The sequence below is a fragment of the Lupinus angustifolius genome, chromosome LG11 (genome assembly GCF_001865875.1).
Source record: "Lupinus angustifolius cultivar Tanjil chromosome LG11, LupAngTanjil_v1.0, whole genome shotgun sequence".
Taxonomy (NCBI): Eukaryota; Viridiplantae; Streptophyta; class Magnoliopsida; order Fabales; family Fabaceae; genus Lupinus; species Lupinus angustifolius.
In genome coordinates, this window is record NC_032019.1 from 1909334 (window position 1) to 1925539 (window position 16206).

Genomic DNA, 16206 nt, shown 5'->3' on the forward strand with positions numbered 1-16206 from the left:
CAATAGAATTATTCCTTAAATAATTGTTTAGAAAAAGAATTTCACTTATCAAAATGCAAAACTTCAAACTAAACAAATTGTAGAGTTAAATCTTTGAAATATTTATCAGAGTAATCATAAGTACACACTTATACCCCATTTTAGAAAAGGAAAATCAATCATAAGGAAAGGAGTAAATGATAACTACAGAAAAAGAAGCAATGGTGTCCACAGTTCGCACATTTAATACAATCCCCTGCTTCAAGTGGAAGTTGGAACTGATACAGTTGGGAGCTGGGCAATAGATTTCTCAAACTCATATTTAATTAGCAACAAAACGTTGGTCTATAGTGTAAGACCATACTAAATATTTAGGATGACTAAAATGTCAAGAGTTCGATTACTAAATGTGATATTTATTAGGAGGGTAGACAAGAAAAAAGAAGTAATAGTATATCAATAATTAGGAGTGTTCCAATCAGAAACCAGAAAACTAAGGGAATCAAAGGAAAGCAATAATAAGAACATAAGGAAAATAATACATTTGTTTGATGGAAAATTACTAACACTGCAAAGTCCAAAACCGGTGTAAAATTCACAGAAAAAAAGTCCCTTTACATGGCTAACACATCAAAGTCCATCATCTGTTCAAAACCTGTGCAAATTATCAATTATGTTTCAATCTAAGACATACTAGTGCTGATACTACTCATTTTGATGAGACAAATCAGGAAGCATGTTCCCTTCAGAATCATACAGAATTTTCCCTGAAAAATCAATAGGACGACACCGTTCTCCCATCAATATATTCTTCCTCCAAAGAACTTCTTCATCTTTGTCACCATAATCCCTTTCACCATCTCCTTCTACTTGCTCTTTCTTCCAAGATAGCATCTTCACCATTGAAAGTGCTCTGCTGCTAAGATTGCTATTCAGCTTGGAAATGAACTTGCTATCATTGGACCTTGTTGGTGTTTCCACCGTTTCAGATGTGTTGTAATTCTTCTTCCTCATTTTCCTAGTACCACATAGAAAACTTACAATAGATAATACAAACAACACTGCAAGCACAACAAAGAAAAGGGACATTATCATGGGCATGGTTGAAAAATGAAGATTGTGCATATGAGAAGTAAAATGAAGAGGCCTTGCCATAGTGATAAATCAAATTGTTACATACAAAGGAAGAGTGAGTTAAGAGCCTTATGCAAAAAACAATTTGTACTATATATGTGATTTGAGAGTTTGATACACGTCTTAAAATTATAGGGACCGTACTACAATTAATTGGTCGTGAAAGTGAACGTCTTCGCCTAGCTCAATTACCACACGGAAAAAAACTTAGTCAAGAGAGTTACGTGAGAAACTATCTTTAGATATTTCAAGTTAATTAACGAAACATTATATTTTAAGTGAAGCATTGATTTATATTTACTTGAAATGAGTTAAATAAAACCTGCTCTAAACTATGCCACACAATGTTGGATCTCATCACATAGCCTTATTGATTTGGCTAGCCTAGTCTTCCATAAAAGGACAGCATTAGAATGGATAATTATATTTGTACAAATTTATACACGCATGTTTTGATGCATAATACTCTTTTGTGTATGAGTATGTTTTTGTGTCTTGGATCAGCTTCATCTAAGTAATATAAAAATGTTAATTTGTGTTTTTATAATTTTTTTTTAATTCAGTGACACTTTCTTATTGAACTGGGACATGAAAATGGGATAAGTGATTTCTATCCCTCTATATCCTTAATTTCACGTAATTTTGTTTACGTGGCATGACATGGGAAATGGTGATTGTCTAAAGGGTTTACTTGACTTGGAGTAGTTAAGTTGGGTCGTCGTTTTGTCAGCATTTGGGTTTCTGGCCCCTTTCTAAACGTTATTTTGTCCTAGGTCATATTAAGTTATTAACTGCTTAATTAGTTCACTTATTATTGAATGTTTGTTCTAAATTCTAATTGCCTGATGTTGCTTACATTGAAAACATTGTCCGCACCTTTTGAATAGTTGATTCGGATAGTATTTTTATGGTGCTTAATTAATCTATGATGGTTAATTGATTGTAAAGTATCAGCGTTGGCCAATATATGCATTATGCACCATGTGGTCCTTTTCCTCATGATGATGCTTGGAGTACTACTGTTCTTCATGTCCTCCTTACTTTTTAATAAATTCATATATTATTGGCTGATAAAATATATATATTAAAGGGAACAATTATACTATGAGTCCATTTAGATATTTATCAAACATCAACATATACACAATAAAATCTCGGACCATTGGTTTATTTGCTAGTTATTGTGAATCAACATGATTCCAGTTCAAATACAAACAGCAACTAAACAATAAAAAACATATATACAATAAAAGGTGGAAATATTAACTTAAAAAAAAAAAATTGAACTTAGATAGGAATGGCTCTATTGACGGAGGGGTACACCACCGTAGCGGGATGGGCCATGATTCTGCGACCCTTTACATGGCGGCCGAAGCAATATATAAAAGCACCCAACGGCCACTCCACCACTGCCGCCGCCGCCAACGCCAGGAACCCAACCGTTGGCCCTACCACCTTGCACCGACATGGGTTGCCAGCAGTGCCACATTGAACACAAATTGGAAGCCCAACTCCAAGCATTTTCCTCTAATACTATATGATCCAACGAAATGAATAGGGTTGCACAAGTGTAATTTGCTTATCAATATTTTCTGAACTTTATTATGTTCAGGAGCTTGATCTTTTATATCCAACGAATTTTAATTCCTTAGGTCGAGGGAATTTTATTGCTACATGTGTCATCATTATTTGGTACAAGCTAATTGTCTCGTTTTTGTTCCATGGCTTTATTTTGGTAAAGTCCGCAAATTGAGCTATGTCAAACACCATTGGTAAATTATTGTAAGTTTTGTTAGATGTTTTTAATTTTCAACCTTCCATTCTCTGGAATACGTTGTCAAAGGTAAAGCTTAATTTATGTTATTTTTTAGGTTAAGCTACACGAAACATTATTATTATTGACACGCGTGACATTATTCTGCATTTGAAATGTGTGTAAGCTATCTCAAATATCATTTCTTTTTCTCTCAATATTGTTATTTTTTATGGGATGCCATGATTGGTTATTAAACATTCATTTAGGAGTATCCGAGGTAATTCTTTTAAGCTATTATTTAGATATTTTATATATGAATACAAAGTACACAGCTACACTATAAGAATAAACAACCAAAAAAATCAACCTATTAGATCAATTTTATGGTGAGGGGTGAGGCTGCACTTGATCAAATCAAGGGTGAAGTGAGAAACTTGATCCAAATAGTGAAGTCGAAGAGTTATGAACTATGCCACTTTAGATCAAGGGAAAAGAAATAGAACATATATATTAATAAAGTTGAAAATATCATAATTCATACATCAACATACACTAAAGGAATGAAAGTGGAAAAAAAGTAGAACTTCTTTTTGTTGTAAGAATAGGAGAAAAAACAACTAGACCCTTCAGCTAGAAGGACCTAATAACACATATTAGCAAGAAAATCTGCAAGCTTTATTTGCTTCCACGTATCAGTGTATGTTGAATAACTTGTTTAACTTATATAGGAATTGCATTAGTGACGGAAGGATAGACCACAGTGGCGGGATGCGCCATGATTTTGCGACCCTTCATATGGCGGAAGGGATAGACGATAGCACCTACCGGCCACTCCACCAACGCCGCCACCGCAAACGCCAGAAACCCGAGCGTTGGCCCAACCACTTTGCACCGGCAAGGGTTGCTGGTGGTGCCACATTGAACGCAAATTGGAACCCCTACTCCAACCATCTTATGATCAAGTAAAAGGAATAGAATTGCTTATAATACTTTGTAAAATTGAATCGAAGAAGAGCACTTTGCAACTTGATTAAGTTCAACGAACTAACTATAGGAGCTTAGTCATTATATAGAACGGATTTTAATTTCTTAGTTGGTGGGGAATATTAAATTTCATGAGAGATTTGTCTTTGAGTTCTGTGATTGGACGGTTTATCCCCAAGCTATTATTCTACGTGTCAGAAATGGAAAACATTCTTTGCTACGTGTCTTTATGAGGTACAACCTAAGTGACGCGTGTCTTTTTTTCATTGTTTAATGTAGTATACATTTATAATTAGCTTATCTTCCAAAAACAATAAGAAAACCATTTATTTTTCCATTTTCTTTTGTGGATAAGTCACGTGGGCCAGGTTGGAAGGCCGACAAAAAGTATTCTTGGAGGTGTCTGAATTGAGCTTAGACCTGTGAGTGGAAGTACTTGAAAATGTATTTTGATGATCAAGTTAGTATGAGATTGACCAGAGAAAATAGAAAGTTAAGGATAGAAAGCAAGAGTAATAAGAGTGAACAATTAAGGGTGGAAACAGGCCAGGTCAGGCCAGGCTTTACCTTAAACAGGCCCAGCCTATATAGTATGTAGGAGCCTGGGTCTGGCCTGTTAGCCTGTTTAAAAAAAATTTCAAAGCCTAGCCTGACAGGCCCAGCCTATATAGTATGTAGGAGCCTGGGCCTGGCCTGTTTAAAAAAAATTTCAAAGCCTAGGCCTGGCCTGTTTAAAAGCCTGGTCTGGCCTGTTAGCCTGTTTAAAAGCATGTTTTACTATATCATCTTGAAATAGGTCATCATATCTACATTTAGATAGATTAATATTCTTACTTTTAATTAGACTCTTCTAACCCTAACAATTAAATTATATTTTTTATATTAATATTACATATGTATAATAATATTATTTATATTAAAATTGTATAATATGAACATATTACATAATATAATTAAATAGGCCGGCCTGTTAGGCTTAATAGGCCTTTTGGATGACCTACAGCCTGACCTATTTAACTAAATAGGCTTTTCAAAAAGCCTATGCCTGACCTGTTTACGAAGAAAGTCTGGCCTGGCCTGTTATAGGCTAGGTAATAGGCCCCTGGTAGGCGGTCTGGCCTGTTTCCACCCTTATGAACAATTTAGGCTTTATTATGGGAGATTCCCCTGTTTATAGTGGTAGGATGAATCAAGTAGTCATTAGTGGATACCGTTGGTGTCACCGACTATTTGGGTTTGTTGGGGGTTGCTTTGCCCATGTTAGGTTTGTCAAGCCGCACTCTATACATAGTTGACTTATAGCAGGCTTGACAGCCATATCGTATGCAAGTCTTTGTCGTGTTGGCAGAAAGTTAGGTAAAATTTATAGAGGACATAATAGTACATTGTTGGCACGAGTCAATCAAGATATTGGAGTATTGATCCCAGAACCGCCCCATTATGTCTTACTAATAGTGAGACATCTGAATAAGCATATATTCGTACATGTCCCATTCTCGGCCATTCAAGAAAGAGACTAGCTCAACCAATGTGAGATGCTCGGTTGGTCGGGGTGAAACATTCGTAATGTGATGCATTGGCTCAGAAATAATAAACAATTATACAACTCATATATTACCTATATTATATTTGTCAAGTATATAAATATCAACATACGATTTCTTAATTTTTTGAATTAATTAATTTTATTGGTTTACTTGATTGTATTGCTTTTTTTATTCTTGTTTTTTTATTGGTTGAATTCTTGATTTTCTTGATTTCTTAATTTATTATCTTTTTTGATTTTTTGTTTTCTTGAATTATTGAATTCTGGGTTTCCTTGGTTTTCTTGATTTCTTTATTTAATATATTAATTATTAAACTTGTCTATCCATTTTGTGTAGGTTACTAAACTAGCTAACGAACTCAAGATTCTTTAAATATAAAATTCAACCATGCTTATAGAGGCTATTGTTCTGTCCTTTGAGGTTCATAAGAAAAAAAGGATAATTATGAGATACTTCTATCATAAGTGCAAGCTACATGAAATGAAGATGCCAATATTGGTCGTGTAAGGAGAAGAATATTGCCAGCTATGCACTTTATGCAAAGTGAAGAAGGGCAGCATTATGTTCCATTGTTGCTTGAGAGATGCAAAGGAAGGATAAGAACTAATAAATAAAGATTAGAATTTGTTGCATAAATAAATGAAGACTTGAAATTTGTATTAAAAGTTTGAAACTAGTTAATTAATTCAAGTTACCGCATGCATACTATTCTTGCAATAAACGTAAGGTAGGAACATTACCTAGTTCCTACATTCTGTTTCACATACAAGCTATTATTTATTTCTATACCTTGCCTCAAAATGAATCAAATTCTAACTCCATACTCATACAATGGTGTCTCCAAAACTCACAACTTTATTGTTCCTATTTTGCATTTCATTATCATCTATAGTTGAAGCCACCACTTCTTCTAGCAAGTTAGACACTGAAATCAAATGTGGATCATGTCCTTGTGGAAATCCCTGTGACGAGCAACTTCCACCACCACCTCCTCCTCCTCCACAAAACCCACCACCACAACCGCAACCGCTTCCTGAGATTTCGTCTCCAGAGAATTGTGATCTACCACCACCATTACTATCATTGCCGCCGCCACCACCACCACCACCACCATCAAGACCTCCACCAACTCCACCACCGCCGCCAAGGTTCATATATATAACGGGTGTGCCAGCAGATGCATATAATTATGACTCTGCCGCGCAAAACAGAGTTGTGGGGTTGCTGGTTTTGGCTTGTTTGGAAGCACTGTTAGTCACAATGTTATTTGGATGACTTCATGAGTAGTTTAAATGTTTGATTTCTCTTCCTTGCTCTTTCTTGATTTATTCATAGTCGTTTTATTTTAATTTGTATTGCCTTTTATCTTTCCTGGTATAAATTAATTTCGATTCTAACATGTAATGTAATGCAGAAAATTCAAAATTGACATTTGGTGGTTTTTTATTGACTTTATTTGTTGTCGTCATAAAATAGTGGAATAGGCACAAAAATGTATTTAAATTATTTAAACATGAGGGTGCCATATACTTAACTTTCATAAACTGTGTCTCTTCGTTCAAATCCTTGATCTAAGGCTTCATATCCTAAAATCACCATTCTAGTAAGTAGTCTCAGCTATATTACTCTCATATAGTAAGAAAAACAGTTTTAAACATGTTGTTGACTTAGCTAGATAGTTGGATCAATATCAATATTCATATAGTAAGAAAGCTTCTTAGAAGGTTCCAAAATAAGCTTTAGGTGTGACATCATACATTAGGATCAATGTGCCACTGGCAAGTATTGAGATTGCATGAAAGATAACCAAATAATCCTTATGAAGTTACAGCTGATATATATAATCCTAAACAGTTAAGCCAGCACAATAAAGTTAATATTTTCACTCTTTTAAGTCTTCTGTGCTGTCTGTATAAATACTCTCATTGAAAATGTTTAAAATTCTCATAACAAGATTTGTTTTAGATGTTAAATAACTAAAAATGATATAGCTAAACTGAATCAAATGATAAGGCCAAAAGTGTAGGAATTTGGATAAATTAGTAATGCTCCAGTTTGGGAATTGATAATGCAGTATCAATACATAAATTGAATGCACCATCTTAACCAACAAAAGCCCCCTTGGCCTCTTTCTTTAAGAAATATTGACAAAGCAAATCAAATCAAAACGATTATACTTTTGTAGTCGTGGGGTGACACAATAGTCACATATATACAAAATGAAACTATATCACAGACAAATTCTCAATCAGGGGTACAATTTTCTGTTTCCTTCTCAAGAATTTTTATCAAGTCACCCTATATCAACACTTAAATTTTTATTATGTTTGTTTGTACATTATCACCCCTGTCACCCTTATATACTTAGAAATATGAAACCTAAAACTGAGAGTACCTAATTATCTATGAAAATTAGTAGCAAATTGACCAAGGCCCAACATTAATTAATGGGTTAGTGTGCCAAACAACCTACTTATCTATTATCTTCATGGAGGATGTGACAAACGTGGACCTACCAACTTTTTAAGTGTCATTCATATCTGATAATCAAAGGGTTGTTTAGCTTTGGATGAGATTCCTATGCTAGATTGTGAAGAGGATTAGCCACATTGAAAGGGTCACTTTCAACAAGTAGTACCCTTGTGCTGCTTAACTTCCAAGCATTTCAAAACAATGAATATTCCCCATCATTGTGCATTAAAATTCCCATAATGTCCCTCGAAAATGCCCTCATATCGAGAATGCTAGTGGTTCGTTGAGTTTTGATGCACCATCTATATTTAACTTTATCCAACCCACTAGAGAGTATATTGTTATTAAACTTGAATCCTATACCTAAAAGAGTTTTCAAGAATCAAAATGGAATCATTCTTGCCCCGTTTGTCAAACACAAGATATGGAAATATAATATTATATGATGCATATCAAACATTAAATAAGATTAAAATTCATTAAAATAGCATCACATCATTTTATCAAATGAGTCTTGGTATATGAAGCTGCAACCACCAAAGTATAACATAAAGCTGGAATAGCTCAGTTGGTTAGAGCGTGTGGCTGTTAACCACAAGGTCGGAGGTTCAACCCCTCCTTCTAGCGTTTTTTTATTTATGGTTTAATTTTACTTTTCATTCGTCTTATACGAGTTTAGAACCAACGCGACTCTGGAATTAGAAAATTCAAAAGAGTGTGACATGATGAATTTAATAAGCCTCTCATTGTCATTATATTATGTATATATAATAAATGTTGCACACACAACAACCATTTTCTCTTCTAACTGCTAACAACATAGCACAAAGAAAGAAAACGAAAATTAATTACTTAACCAATGTTGATTAAAGTAACAAATCTTAAAAAATCTTGGCAACATCCCTTACTAAACCACGGTTGGCTCTAGCAAATTCTGTGAACTCCTCATATGAAATGAAACCATCCCCATCAGTGTCAATCTCATCCATCATTTTCTTCACTTCCTCTACTGTCACTGATCCAAGTGCTTTTAGTGCATCACCAAGCTCCGATGACGAGATTTGGCCATCGCCATTGGCGTCGAAATGTTTGAAAATACGTTCCCTATCGGCTACATCTTGTGGATGATCTTCTGCCATTGTAGAATATGTGTGTGTATATATGACAATGAGTTTCTTCTGGTTTTGGAGTTGCACTTAGATTGGAAGTTCAAAGGGCAAATGCATGAGGACCTTGGTTTTTAAAGTAAACATATACCCTTTAAGGAAAGGACATCCTTTAATATAGGGGGTGTCATTTTTTGACAACGTTAAGATTTTTGTCGCCAAAATAACATGGTTCATAACTGTTTTACCGGATTTGCTTATGGTTGAAAATGAACCACTATTTGTTTAGGAATGGAGGGACTTGATATTTCTCTTCAAAGGATTTGCTTTATTATCCTATATAACATCGTGCAGATGGAGAAAATAACGAGTAAAAATCATTATCAGAGAGAGAATGTTTGATCAAAGAAATAATAAAAGGGGAAACAAAAGAACAATCATATGATATAGTACCAATTAAGCCTCTTTTGACCAACCTTAACCATGCTATTTGATTGATAAAATAAAAGTAATTAAATTAAATTAAATTATAGGAACAGCATAAAGTGAAAAATACTTTGATAGTATAGGTCTCAGTCATGGTTTTCTTCTAAAATATAAAATGGGGAAGGAGAACATTACACTGTAAATTTTTGAAGTCTTAGAAAAAACAGCTAGAACAATTGAATTCAGACATATGAACTATTCCATAAGTTTAGTCACGTGTAATTATTAAAGTAGAAGTAAAACATACAAACGTGACACATTCTTACATGCTGTTACTAGTTCTTATTTATGCATTAGCTCACATAATTCCTAAGAATTTATAGCCCAAAAAAGAGTAGTTCCTCATATAACTACATAGGTTCGGCTGTGAAGTTATGATACAGGCTTGAACAAGGCATTGAGGACAGCTTCTTTGGTGGGCAAAGCTGGTATTGCACCTCTCTCCGTCACCGTCAATGCGCCACAGACATTAGCAAACTTGAGAGAATCTCTCAATTTTTCTTCATTCTGCAAGTTAAAACGGCATACATCGCATTTGAGGAAACATATACAAGGAACAAAGGATGGAAAGTAAATTGTAAAATAAACCAGAATGACATCCAGGATTAAGGAACTATAATTTTAATTAAAATACATATATTTGAAGACAATTAGGCATGGTAGTTAACTAGTGAGAAAATTGCAAATACATCCAAAATTTTCAAAATTGAAGTCATGCTTGAAAGAGAGAAATAAATAACACCAATATTTTATGCATTATCCATAAAAAATGATATTTTTAGCATATTGTAGGAATTCTCACTATGTAAGGTATATCCGGAATTACGTACAAGTATGGAACATGTCATAGAGATCAAGAGAATTCCTATTGATAATTCAAACAATAATAGATGTTCCACCATATATGAATTTCTACAGTTTTATGTTGTAAACTTTTTGGATAGGTAATATATTAAAAAGAAAAGATATTTTGATCACCTGAAGTAATGAAAGATCTTCAGCTAGTTGTGATAATATTCCGGCCACAAAAGCATCACCAGCACCAGTAGTGTCAACAGCATCCACCTTCAGTCCCTCGACTCTACCATTGAAATCCTGCAAAGAAAGAGATAGAACATGTGTCAAATCATAATAACAAAAGAATAAATTATCACCAGCCGCAGAATTGTTATTAGAACAAATAACTCTCCTAGAACTTCATTTTAATTGTCTGTAATCAATTCTGACAAACAATATGGATTGTCAAACAAGCAGATAATGTAGTCTGTAAGAACTGCAACAAAGACTCTCTGGTAATTGTAACAGGTTGATCGTTAAACATCTCTGTGTTTGACAGAAAACCTTAAAAGAAAAACCAGACAAATTGCCGAAGAACCTTAGCAAAAGTGGCACCAAGTCTACTTGCAGACCTGGTTCAAAGCCCTCTGAGGCTGGCATCCACTTAGCCTACCTTCCCACAACAAGTTGTACACCTCCTTTGAATTGTGCCACAACTAAAAAAAAACTTTGATAAGACTGAGTTTGTTAGAGATCCTGAAGATTTGTATAGACTTGCATGACTGTGGAAGGATATTGGGACATTCTTTTGGTACATAGAGAAAATATTTATTTTGCATGCAGAATAGTTATGCGGTTTTTTTTCTTTTTCTTCAGTAAACACCTTTTTTGGTCCTCCAACCATACATCTGACATCACATTGGTTCTCCATTTATCGTTGACATCAAATTGTCAGTTCAATTATAATTGATGCTCTTAAATATTATTACCGACACACCTTTAAAGATACACCAGAGGGTGGCCATAAATATTAGCATGAGTTGAAATGAATCCTAGAAAATAGCATCTTTGGAAGGCTTACCTTGGTGTAATACCTGCACCCGTCTGCACCTTCCGTAACAAGGAGTAGCTTGAGGTTTGGATGGAATAGTTTACGAACAACAGCATCATCATATGGGTCTTCACCTTTTGTGAGAAAAGAAATCTCTTCTTCACTTATCTGAAATTATTTACCAGATTGGTTCTGTTACTATTGTTTCCCTATTTTGCATTCTTGGTAATCTTTGCTCTTAAAAACAGAACAAGAAAAGTCTATCGGGACCTAGAGAAAATATAATCTGCCCTTTGAGTAGGAGAGGAACCTTAATGATATCTGCAGTCTCCCATATGCTCAAAATTCCTTCTCTAGCACTATCTGCGGACGGCCATAAAGGAAGCCTCAGGTTAGGGTCATAAGAAAGAACTACACCAGCATCTTTTGCAGCTTTTGCTGCAGCTATGTGTGCTGATCTGCATGGCTCTGTTATAAGACTTATAGAACCATAGTGAAAGATCTTGGCCTGCCAGAAAGAAATAATAGACCAATATTACTACAATAATTTATGAATTAAGTATAGAGTGAAGTGGAGATGAATAAAGGGAACATAGTTTCGATGTTTTACCTGATATAAAAGAACCTGATAGGGAGTTCTTAAACTACAGAAACAGCAATGCTATATAAGCAATCTTTAGATACTTAAACAGCGACTAGTTGTGGTTAACCAAATCCACCAACTACCAGCTTAATAAAGTGATTTGGAGTAACTGAATCAAGTTAGACTAATTTAGGAACGTGCAGCAGAAAGAATATTGAACAATTTGCACAAAGGTGTTTTGGTTTCCCTTCGATTCAAGTCATATGCAACATGACATACACTTTGCTTTACTTTAGGTACAACAAATGACAGCTATGGTTTTACCTTTCTGATTAAGTCTAAGTCGAGTTCATCTTCTTGGAGAAGCATATCAGCGCTGGGGTTACGATAAAACATGAACTCTCGTTCTCCATCACTCCTCAATGTAACAAATGCTAAAGCTGTACGAGCACCAGGGTCGAAACGCATCCCTTCACTGTTCACATTATTTTCCTTGAGTATATCAGCAAGCATATATCCGAATTCATCCTCACCAACCTGTTCGCGTGCATGAAGCATTGAGCTCTTGTTGAATTTGAATTTCAAGGGGAAAATTTAACCATGATTTCCAATTGACAAAAAGTAAAATACTGATTTGAAATTTGAGTCTACTTATCTTGATATCTAAATCTCATTTTCCTTCCAGACAAAACAGCAGTAAAAAATACAAAGTCAGAGGCTCTATTGAAAATCAGCCGTAAACACATCACATGAGTTATCAGATATGAGCTACTCGCTAAACCGTCATGGAGGGTATACACTGAATTCCTCAATGCCTTGAGATTTAATTATAGGCACTATGCATAACAGGCAGAAGAAAAAGGACAAGTTAGTAAAGTCAGACAGTCAGTATAACACCCGAAATTTCATAAGACTAGATGATTCTAAATGCTAATATCATGGGATCTCAGATTATCAGTTGGATATTGAAGAAATTGTACATTTTTTCACAACTAAATTTAAGATTCAAAGACAGATATTTTCTCTTTTATGATTTCCTGACCCCTAGAGCAAATTCCATCCTTGAAGAGTTCAGTTATGGGCATCTAAGAAGCTCTTTTCTAGATTCACATGAAATATTCACATATTGCTACCAGTTGACATAGGCAACTGTCAAGCATGACAAAAACCATAACTAAACACAAGAACCTGATAAAGAATATATATCAAGGGTTTATAAACACCACTAGATTAAAGAAACAACCAAGTGGTATATCACCATTTAATCATCCTTATATTCTATTTCATAAAAAAGTAATTGTGAAAACAAACATGATGAAACTCACAAAACAAGAGACTGGGATGCATGGCCAATATTGGTTTTATACTTGTATGCCTAAATTTCACAAAAGTATAGAAAGAACATTATGAAGTATTCATATAAAACCTTCCCAATAAAAGCTGATGAACCTCCCAAACGGGCTATTCCTACAGCAACATTAGCAGGAGCACCTCCTGGAGCCTTTTTAAATGCAGGTGAATCAGCCAAAGAAACACCATTAACAGTTGGTACAAAATCAATGAGCATTTCTCCGAATGACACCACAAGTGACGATTCCTTTGTTTCAGCTTTTCCATCACCAGGAATTGCCTTGCCTATTACAAACAATAGTTGGAAAGTGAAAATTCAATCATATACCCAGACACAATCATATTCAAGGTTCCAACTTCCAAATAAAAAATGCATTTTTAATAGTTAAAGAACAAAAATGATGAAGACCCAGAATATGATTACCCGTGACATTGAATCTGAGAAGCGGAGAAGGAAGAGGGGAAGAAAAGGAAGAAGCTTTAACAGAGTATTGAGTGAAGTTAATTGAACTAGAAGGGTGAGAAAAATTCAAGCTTCTGAAGGAAAAAGCACCACAATGAAGAAGAGCCATAGAAAAAGGTCTTTACTTAGTTAGAGGAATGATAATAAATGGGGTTAGAAGTGATGGGGTTTGAGTTAAAGTGGGAACTGGCTTTGGAAATGTCGAAATGAAGAAAGAAAAGACAAGAGTGTGAGGTATGCTATGACAGTATTACTGGTTTGTGATGTTGTAGTTACTCAGTTGCGGATGAAGCAAAACAAAGCACTAAAAATAGGGAATGTGTAGTTTTAACTTTTAAATTTTAATGGCATTAGTTGAGTATTTACTCATTCTACTCCTTTGTTTTTTAGTGCTAATGATGGAGAATAATCAATCTTCTTAGATTTTTCGGGTCGGGCAGTGGATCGGGCTGCCCATGCAATAAGATAAATAAAAATTGAAGGTGGAAAGTTATTCGTGCATGCTGCAACAAAATATTAAAAGTTAGCTTTTTGAATGTATTCTCCATACATACTAAATCAAGTCAGATATTATGTAGGGGGAAAATCAAGTCAATTATTGACCAGACTAATAATATTATTATAAATATTAATAACAATAATTATAATATTTTTACCATTTAATAAAAAAATCTGAAACAAAACACATGTGATTTATACTATAGCCAAAGTAATAGGATGTGACGTGTAATAGAAAAGTAAAAAATCTTATGGAAAGCTAATTAAAGAGGGGGTGTTAGTTCCAAATGAAGTAGTTTTGTTTGGGCCAATATTTAAAATTGGTGAGAAGAGACTCCAAATCCAATAAGGCTGATTCTATTAGCATCTCTTGAGGTATCCATGAAACAAGAAAGACTTACATGGAGACGTATATATATGGAGATAACCAATTAAATCCTGTCAATACATTAAAAATTTAATTTTGTTTAAAATTTAATCATAAATAATATTACCAGCAAGCATAAAATGCACTTGTCTCTAAAATGCACTTATAAAATGCACAAGTTTTTCTCCCATGAAACACAATGAATAATGAATGATTAAAGTACTCAACATCTCTGAATAAATGGGTAGCACTATTTTCAATGATAACAAATTATATTATATCATAACTACTAACTACTTCATAGTTCATCGTGCAGATCTCATGCGTGATGGGTGGTACTACTTGTTTACTTGTCTAAGCTCCAATTACTGAAGCGCGTAGAATGTCCACGTGGTCATATAAGTTATGTTCTTCCATTTCCAGCCAAAACTAACGTCACGTTATAAAGGAATAAAGCAGCAAGAGATAAGGAAAATTCGATTGATATATATATATTTCTATTAAGTATGTTTTAATTTTTTTTAAACTTTAATATATTATATTTTATTTTTCAACTATACATTTATTTATTACTTCTGTTATTTATGTCACAAATTTCTTTTAATTCGGTTTATAATATGAATTAAATGAGGTTATTTACAAATGGTATCAAAATACATGAAAGCCGGCCAAGTGACCCAACTTTGTAATAATAATGAGACCTTAAAGATTAGTCTAAGAGTTTAATTTTGGATGGGAAAGAAGAGAATGAGAAGATTTGAGAGTCATGAAATACACCTGTGAAATGATTTCTAAAGTCTTTATTTTATTTTCATTCCCTTCTAAAATTCAACTCCCGAACTAACTCTAAGTTAGTTAGTTCCCTCAAACCATAGCCACCACTAATTTTGTTGGCAGCTTGCCTCTCTTCTTCTAATTTCCCATCTTATGTTACTTCCGTGAGAAGATTAGACTTCAGGACTTTGTAGCTAGTAGGGTATATATACATAAAAAGAGACAAAGATTAATATAATTGATAGACAAGGAGTGTAGATAAATACTCTGAAGTTCCAATAATCATACCTGCCTTATGTATCTCATTTTCAACAAACATATACTTTGTCAAAACCATTATGTATTATCCAGATTAACAATGTCCGCAAAATTAAGACATTAGAATTTGATTTGAAATTTATTAGGAATGAAATTAAAACAAAAATAGCAAAGCTTTCATAATTAAAATTCGTGCAATCTTTTAGGAGTAAAATAAAGTTTTTGTCCAAAACAGAACATCCAACAAATATCTAATGCACTATTAGTATTAGACTATTAGTCATCAAGGAAAAAATGGGAAGCATTATTGTCGATGAAGGAAAAAATGGGAAGCACTATGTTCCAAATATTAAAAAGAATTAAAATGGTAGAATCATGTATGAATATTGATAAAGTAAGAAAGAAAGAATGAGAATTTAATTCATTCAATGAATGAATTGATTGAATCGGATACAATAAATTTATCTTATAAAAGGAAGAAGAATACTAACTAACCAATTAATTCATTTTTATTCTTAAAAACTAATAACGCTAAAATCAACCCAACAATATTTACATGATACAATATATTTTAATAGAAACAGTGTCTAGATTTTGCTAATTGAAAGAGGAAGCCAAAAT

General features: G+C 33.9%; 4 protein-coding genes and 1 non-coding gene across 5 annotated transcripts; 2 read left to right on the top strand and 3 right to left on the bottom strand.

Annotated features, from left to right (window-relative positions):
• On the bottom strand, positions 447–1267 carry LOC109360015. The gene has a single exon (XM_019604751.1). It carries the CDS (start codon positions 1132–1134, stop codon positions 685–687), a length of 450 nt encoding a protein of 149 aa, XP_019460296.1. The 5' UTR covers positions 1135–1267; the 3' UTR covers positions 447–684.
• LOC109359629 (leucine-rich repeat extensin-like protein 3) lies at positions 6232–6675 on the top strand. The gene has a single exon (XM_019604329.1). It carries the CDS (start codon positions 6232–6234, stop codon positions 6673–6675), a length of 444 nt encoding a protein of 147 aa, XP_019459874.1.
• On the top strand, positions 8426–8499 carry TRNAN-GUU. Its single transcript has one exon. It is a non-coding gene; the product is annotated as a tRNA-Asn (tRNA).
• Positions 8608–9108, bottom strand: LOC109360891 (polcalcin Che a 3-like). The gene has a single exon (XM_019606089.1). The coding sequence runs from the start codon at positions 9009–9011 to the stop codon at positions 8754–8756; it is 258 nt and encodes an 85-aa protein (XP_019461634.1). The 5' UTR covers positions 9012–9108; the 3' UTR covers positions 8608–8753.
• LOC109360890 (probable fructokinase-6, chloroplastic) lies at positions 9641–13979 on the bottom strand. Its single transcript, XM_019606088.1, has 7 exons — positions 13650–13979; positions 13302–13510; positions 12200–12412; positions 11603–11800; positions 11323–11460; positions 10443–10559; positions 9641–9971 (listed from the first exon to the last, which is right to left on the bottom strand). The coding sequence occupies exons 1-7, from the start codon at positions 13795–13797 to the stop codon at positions 9837–9839; spliced, it is 1158 nt and encodes a 385-aa protein (XP_019461633.1). The 5' UTR covers positions 13798–13979; the 3' UTR covers positions 9641–9836.